Source organism: Notothenia coriiceps, unplaced genomic scaffold (assembly GCF_000735185.1).
Source record: "Notothenia coriiceps isolate Sejong01 unplaced genomic scaffold, NC01 NC01_scaffold00008957, whole genome shotgun sequence".
In the NCBI taxonomy this organism is placed as follows: domain Eukaryota; kingdom Metazoa; phylum Chordata; class Actinopteri; order Perciformes; family Nototheniidae; genus Notothenia; species Notothenia coriiceps.
Window position 1 is genome coordinate 787,655 of NW_011341658.1, and position 7,880 is coordinate 795,534.

At 40.0% G+C, this 7,880-nt stretch overlaps 1 protein-coding gene across 3 annotated transcripts in view; it reads left to right on the forward strand.

Annotated features, from left to right (window-relative positions):
* Positions 1–7,538, forward strand: part of LOC104944837 (SPRY domain-containing SOCS box protein 4-like) — an 87,102-nt gene extending 79,564 nt beyond the window's left edge. For all 3 annotated transcript variants that reach the window (XM_010770415.1, XM_010770416.1, XM_010770414.1), the window contains exon 3: positions 5,071–7,538. In XM_010770415.1, coding sequence (XP_010768717.1) covers positions 5,071–5,198 — 128 coding nt within the window. In that variant the 3' untranslated portion in view covers positions 5,199–7,538. The remainder of the gene's footprint in view (positions 1–5,070) is intronic.
* Positions 7,539–7,880: the final 342 nt, after the last annotated feature.

The following is a 7,880-nucleotide window of genomic DNA, read 5'->3' on the forward strand; positions in this document are numbered from 1 at the left end:
AAGCTGCAGATAACGAACCGAGTAAATGAAAACAGAATGATGCGGAGAAGTGTGTGGTGTGTGGTGTGTGTGTGTGTGGGAGGGGGTGGTGGTGAGATTAAAATAAGCCCAATTGCTTTTACAATAAATAGAACATTGAATGGTGTTTAATTGAATAGTAAAAGGGTTTAACGTTAGTGGCAGGTGTGTGTGAGAGAAATAAATAAGACAGCCCAATGTTTAAAAAAAAATCGAGATAATTTTTTCCACGCATAATTTAGCTATATTTCGCAACTTCTCGCATATTTCGCACTTCTCGCAGTTTCACCGCATTAATCACATAAAACCCGCATGTTTAAATCGCATAATCAAGGATTTTAAGCCGCATCAATCAAGGATCTTTGCCCGCGTTTTCTGGAGCCACCACATAATGCTCCGGTGTTATCATTTCTGATCCCGCTTCAACAGGCGAGTCCACCATTCATGCCAGGTGCTCTAAATGATCTAATGGAAAGGATGTTAATGGCGGCTGCCCAAAAACAACCATGAAGGCCCCATATAGGCCGAGGCCTCACATCTGCAGGGCTCTATATGCAAGTCTCCTCCAGGCTCCGCAGCGGAGGAGGGTGTGATGTGAAGGAGGAGCGAAGAAGGAGGCGCTCATGTCCTGTTGCTCCTCAGAGGAATCCAAGCCTGTCTCAGCCCTCACCCTCCAGACACGGGAACCATCAGCTCCACCTGCTGCATGCTGGAAGAGCCCGTCATCTGCTCGATCTCCTCCAACTAGCGACAACAGCCAGAGAAGAACCAGGCCCCACGTAGAATAACCATCTGCATATTTGAAGTATGAATGCTGTTTGTAAGTTTCTTCTGCCTGAAGGTCGTAGCGTCTCTTGTTGTTTGTTTGTATGTTTGATGGCAGCCTTAAAAAAAAGGAGTAGGCTCTACCACATCTCATTGTACCGGCATAATGACCAATAAAGGATTCTATCTTAAAAAGGACCCCGTTTTTTGTATGCATAACTATCTGCTGGGCGATAGTGATAGCATAGATTTTCAGTTTGATTAAAAAAGAAAGCCCCAGGACTTTAGAATATCTTATTCCAGAAATATTTTTCGGGGGATATGATTATGTTTGGCTTGCCCATTTGATTTTGCACGGCCGCCATTTTATTTTGACCCCTGAATCTGTGGCCCACATTATGCGCACGCTTTATGCAGGATTCAACAGCAGATATGGCTGCAGTACCGTGGATAATAAATAATTATGGTTGTCCCAGATTCTGTAGAATAAATCCGTTTTTTTCACCCCACCAGAAGCCTTCCCGTGTGGTAAAGTAAATCGCAATCCCTGTTGTGATTACGTCTAACTGTTCGAGGGCAGAAACATTTTACCTCCACCCAATTATGTGATTAAATAAAAATAAAAAATTCATAAACACCCTCTTGTGAACAGCCGCTCAGTATATTATGGGCACTTCTATCTTATACCCCCATTAGAATACTTCAATTCTAACCAGAAACCCTGTCCTATGTCCCTCTCTTGAAGCCAGCCCATTCGAAATGCCATTAATACTAATTCTTTTTAACCCATAGAAACTAGTGCTGATCCCAATAGACAAATATTTAATCTGATTAATGCACAAATAAAGTTTAAAAAAAGAAACAATTTACTGTAAGTTTTTGTTTTTGCCAGTGGGCAAACAAANAAACCCCATTCATTCCAATGGCTGGCGCCTATGTCACGTGATCTTCAAATTTCTCCCTGCAGAAAAAAAAAACATGGCCGGACTTCGTTTTATTCTCGGTGGAAAATGCCTATTTTAAAGTTAGTTTGGCCATTAAAATGCGTTTTGATGTCATTTGATGCGAGAAATATGAGTTGTTATTTCAGATTATGTATGCAGTGGATGTACATGATCTTTAGTTTGCTAGTTATTACGAAGATTACTTCAGGAACCATATTCAATCCCAAATATGTTTTCTTTTACATTACTCTTACATTACATTACATTGCATTTAGCTGACGCTTTTATCCAAAGCGACTTACAGTAAGTACATTCGACCAGGAAGATACAACCTTGAAGAAAACAGAATCATATAAGGTCATCAGTTTTCATAGAGCCAACATACATACACATTACTTCCAAGTCTGTATACTCGACCAAAAAAAATAAAGTTCCCTCCTGTTCCCTACTGCGTTAGCTGTTTGAAGGGAGTTGTCCGACACTAAAAACCAACAGTGACAGGAGTCCGAATGACTATTTCAACACAGTTTATATTGTTCTCAGTGGTAGTGGATCTCATAGCAACTCTAGTAGCTGACTTCTCTCTCTGTATCTTTGATCACTATTCTTTCATCTTTTGTGTGCCTGGGACTGGCACAAAATTGCTGCATGGCATGATATATGACTTTCCATCTCAGCAGCGTATGAAAAATAAATTAGATTTCCCTACACCATTTCCTGATCAGCCCCCACCACCAGCCTTTCCTCCCTTTCATCACACCTGCCTTCCTCATCCTGCAGATGCACGTGGCAGCTGGGCTGTGAAGCAGCTGAAGGTGGGTTCATACTGAGTGTGTCGGAGAAGCTTTGTTAAAACTCTCTACTCTTTATGTCTGGTGGTGTTCTAGCAATGCCATTCATAATATGATTCCCCCAAATAAGTCCACTGAAAAATGCATAGGCCTACTTTGATGTCTTTTTTTTTTGAGTAAAACATATTTTACCGTAACTGTGAGACTACATTTAAAAAGCATTAGATTATGTGACTTTAAAGGATTGTAACTTCCATTAGTTACTCGAATAACAGTTTTCACCACCATTTTTATGACACAAAACTTCTCAAGTCTCCTCAACACAGAAACTTGAAAAATAGGGCAGAGGGCAAAAAATACCGAAGCTTTTTTTGTTAAGTAATACAAGACAGAATGATATGATGATCTCCGCGCTATAGCTGCTCCGTGCATGCATGCAGTGACATGTAATATCCAAGGATTAGAGACTGTTGGATGCGGCTGTTTTGAGCATTGCAATACATTTATTTTCATGTTATTTATTTATGATTATCCTTAGGCTCAGCAAAGATTTGATGTCAGCTGTTGCTGTCTTTTTTTCTATAGCTAATAGTTACTGAAATAGAGCCCTGCTGTTTTATCAGGGCCTTTTCTTTAAATATAATTTTAAAATGTCGATACAGTAGCCCCTTTTTTTAAATGTCTATGCTTAAGTTGTTATAGATGTTGCAATCTGCTTTGTGTAGCGTGGTTCTACAAGCAAGTAAGTGAATTCATTGGGTGGTATCAGAGAGTTACGAGGGTCTGTAAATGCAATGAAAACATTTGGCCACAGCAAATCATTTATATTAAACATGTAATTTTTACTTTTGAATACTTCAGTACAAAGGATGTATTGAATAATTTAAGTGATATATGTGTACACATATAAATCATTAGTCAAAACAGGGCTACATTTGATTTAGTTATAAAAGGTATAATATGTGGAAAACTGAAGAGCCGTTTGGGAGCCGAAAGAACCGGCTCTTCTTGGTGAGCCGAGCCAAATGATCCGGCTCACCAAGAAGAGCCAGAATTCCCATCACTAAAATCAAGCCAGGGTTTCTCTCTCCAGCTGAGAGCGCGTTCACGTGAAAGGGGCGGGGTTAGCAACATTTGACACATAGATCACAAACAGGGACAAGTCAGAGCCGTATCTGGGACAAGTGTACTGACAGCGCAGCGTCATACTTTATTAAAGAAAAGCAAACTAATATTAGCCAAATATGAACTTTAAACATCCATGATTTAAACATATAATCCAGGATACAAGCCACATAGTTGTACCTGCAAGGTGTAGCCTATACAGAACAACTGGTTACAAAATAAATAAACTACTATAAAGTGTTTGAAAGCGTACAACAGTTTTATGATATCACTGCCCCATCTAGACACGAGTGGATCTGACTTTAATTACATTTGAGTTGATTGTTTCGTCAACCTAATGTGTTGCTTAAGATAATAACCTACTTCTGCATATAGTATGTGACACTGTGAGTGTTGCACGGCCAGATACGGCTCGAGAAGCTGACTCAGATAAGGAAATGATATATTATGATGTTATATGATCGATGATCTTATTGATGATGTGATATGAATGATAATTGCGACACGTCGCCGTCTTCTCTGCATACGGCAGTTTAAACTTTCCTTTATCCTGTAATATGACTTGATAGATTTAAACTCCACAAACTGAGCTCTGATTGGTCAGCAGCGGTGCTTTCACTGAGTTGATCTATTTTCTATTGACGCCGGAGGCGGGCAGCGCCAGGTAAAAAAAGTTATTTAGCCTTCCCAAACCTGAGCCACACTGCTAACATCTATATCTGTGCCAAGATAAAATGACTAATGTGTTGGCTCACATTAACTCTAGAGGCAAATGATTATGATTTTTTGAAGTTTGTGAGTTTTGTAGATTGGCATTAAGACACATCTTATGACTATGGACAATTAAAAACACAACAACATCACGATGCAGACATGCAGCACCATTCCTCCTCATCCTCATCCTCCTCCTCCTCTCCTCTGTGTGTCCTGCAGTCAGACTCCTTTGTCTGTTTCCTCCTTCACCCCGGTGGGAGGAGGAAGGTCACAGACGAGACTGGCCAGCAGCTCACAGATATACATGGCACTCTTATTACAAGTTTCATTTTTTAAATGTTGACTATATTATCCCCTTTTTTTAACAGTTAAACTGTTTACCTATCAAACGTTTTCAGCTGGAGAGAAAGTCGGTCTGACAGATGGTGTTTAAAATTAACTTAATGTAATATATGCTAGCCAAACAGGTGTCATTGTATGTGTATGAGGAGGAGGTTTAAATATTTAAAGGTGTGCATCACCACTCTCTATTTCTGTCATTCATGCATGTATAACAAATATTAAGGTGTGTAATGCATGTATAAAAGGTTAAGGCATAAGCACAAACATCAACAAATCAAATCAATCTCAAATCACACGTTACACAAGTCATTTTCACATATCCGTTGTTATTGTTTTGTCTAATCCCTCTCTCTCTCTGTCCCCCTCCTCAGCCGAGCCCCTCCCTCTGATGGACCTGTGTCGGCGTGCGGCCCGCATGGCGCTGGGTCGGGAGCGGCTTCAAGAGATCGAGGGCCTCCCTCTGCCCCAGTCCCTGAAAAATTACCTCCAATACCAGTGACTGACACCAGCAGAGCCAACTGGGAGTACAAGGACACAAACCAGACCTCCAGAAAGATGGATGCATTAACGAAATGAATGACTGAAAGGATGATGGATGGAAGCATGTCCACACTGAGAGCGCCATAGCTCCACAACAGATGGGTGTATTAAAGGATGGAGAGAAGGAAAGATGGTGGGAGAACTGAAAGAGGACGTCCAGGCTTTCAAACAAAGACAGCACCAGCTTCTCTTGGATTTCAAGCTGCTTTTTCATTTGTTTTTTGACTTGAAATAAATTATTGATGATGGTATCCCATCAGCGGCTCACTCATCCAGAAAGGAAACCCATGGTGTGGGGAAGAGGCGACAGTGTCCAGATGAACACCGCCACCTAGTGATGAGAAGGAACACTGCGCAGAGAAAGCACACTAATCCTATCCTGGAGGCCTTTCTGACTACAGTCAGTGACCATATCATTGCTGTTGACTCTGTATTCTCCTCTGGCGAAGGTGACAGGATGCCAAGAGGATTTTAGCACTAATGTTGTTTTTATCTGATTGACTCTGGGCCTGACTAAAATCTCACTACGCATACAGAATAGACAAAAAACATGGCTGCAAGGGGGATGCAAAATGAAACAGGCATATTGATTTTCTCTCCTGGCTTTATGCAGACATTTTGTACGGGAGTGAAGCCCTTTTCAGACATGGTGGTTATAGTGTGTTAATTAATGGAAATATTCACCATGCTCAGTATTTAGCACCAGGTGAACGAAAAGTAGTGATGGAGTTGAAAAGTCATGATGTTAATGATGAATAGTGGGTCAGTGATGATTTTAAAATGTGTTCAAATCTTGAATAATGTGCATAGTCAGTGTGAGAAGCTACCACCCGTTCCAACTTATTAATTTCACATTGTATTAGTTTATTTTATTCTGCTGCTTTTTTATACTATAATGTCCTAATACAGAATGACAAGTCATAGGGACTCTCGTGCCTGTATGCTGTATTTGAACACTTTATATACAGGATATTTATCATTTCGTCCATGCAGTTAGCCTGAATGTTACTTGAAAAAAGATTGGCGGTGTGTTGGTTTTAATGTTTTTTATTTTTATTTCTACCTCTTTTGCCCCATGCTGCATGGGGAAATAAAATCATTTTAAGCATCAATCTGAAATGACTACAGTTTCCTCAACGTAAAATTGCTCATTTACAGTGTTTCAGTGTCTTTTCATAGAATATGTTTAATTACGTGGTACTTTTCTCAGTGCTCTTAAAGCTAAATATTCATAAAGAAATAGAAAAACACCAGTCATAAACGAACACAAAAAACTCATCCTATTCACAAATCTCTAATGATTAATAACTAACCTTTTTAAACTTCGAATAGGAAACTGAGTTCTTGTTGGACCACATTGATCATAGCGCGAAGCTTAAAGAGCAAATACTCTTTAGGCCTCTATAGAGGAACCGAGACATACATTTAATCATTTTACTTGTATAATTTGTGCTGCCGTGGCATTGTGATATTGTGATGATATCCAGTTCAAACCAGCTTGGTCTGGGAAGTGTTATGGAACATTCGATAGGTCCAAATGACTTTAACGTAACGAGCTGCGTGTCTGAAAGGGGCTTATTCACATGTAAAAACTGAATGTGTTAGTGGTACAGAGAACCATTCCTTCTCACAGGACACTAAATCATGAATTATGATGTCCTTCAGGACCAAAAGTACTCATGTTAAGCCGTGGAGTGTGTTGGTGGAGAGATTCGCCTCACCTGTTGTTGTAGCACCCTGCTGTAGCTCACTGGTACCAGGCACCACTGTCTTAACAAACAAACGGGACCAGAGAAGATCTACTCTCACTGGATCTATAATAGTAAAGGCTGGAGCAGAATGTAGGAACATTACCACACACACACACACACACACACACACACACACACAATCATGTTTTTTTCCCCTATAAAAGGCTTGAGTCACTTTCTTTTAAACTTCTGAGTTTGTATTCAACATTATAATTATTAATTTTATTGAGTTTTGAGTCTGATGATGGCAACAGTTTTATGTTTGTTCTTCTAATGGAGGTTGATGGTTACATTCAGGTAATTTAATACAAATATGCTGTTGATGAAGGGAGGCAGAAATCAAAAGTTGTTTCTTCAATGCTGCTTTTCATTATTATTATTAATATTATTATTTTTATTTGGGATGGCGGTGGTCTCACCTTCTGTTTTCATCGGCTACGATGGGGAGGAAGGGGACAGTTGAGTTGTAGTGGAATGTATGGACGGATGGTGCAGTTGAGATGTCAAAAGATATGAAATGTGAATAAAAGCCAAGTGAATTTGAAAAAGGTATTTCTTGTGTTTCCTTCTCTTGATTATTTCTTACCCGAAAGCTCATGGTTGATACATTTTAGGAATGGTTGAAGTAATCAAATTACATCTGACACTGACTAAAACAGATCTGCAGTCAGATTCAAACGTTGCTTCACTGGCGCTGACACATCTCCAGCTCCGTTGATTGTGTCTGAGGGAGCGTTTAATCTACCGAGGGAGGCCTTCTCAGGGAAATGGGTTCTCCCAGTAGTCAAATGTGCTGTTTCCACATCAGAAAGTACACCGTTAATGCACTGCTCATCAGCTCAGGCAGCTGTAAATACAGTTCACACTCTCACACTCAGCCAAAGAGATAT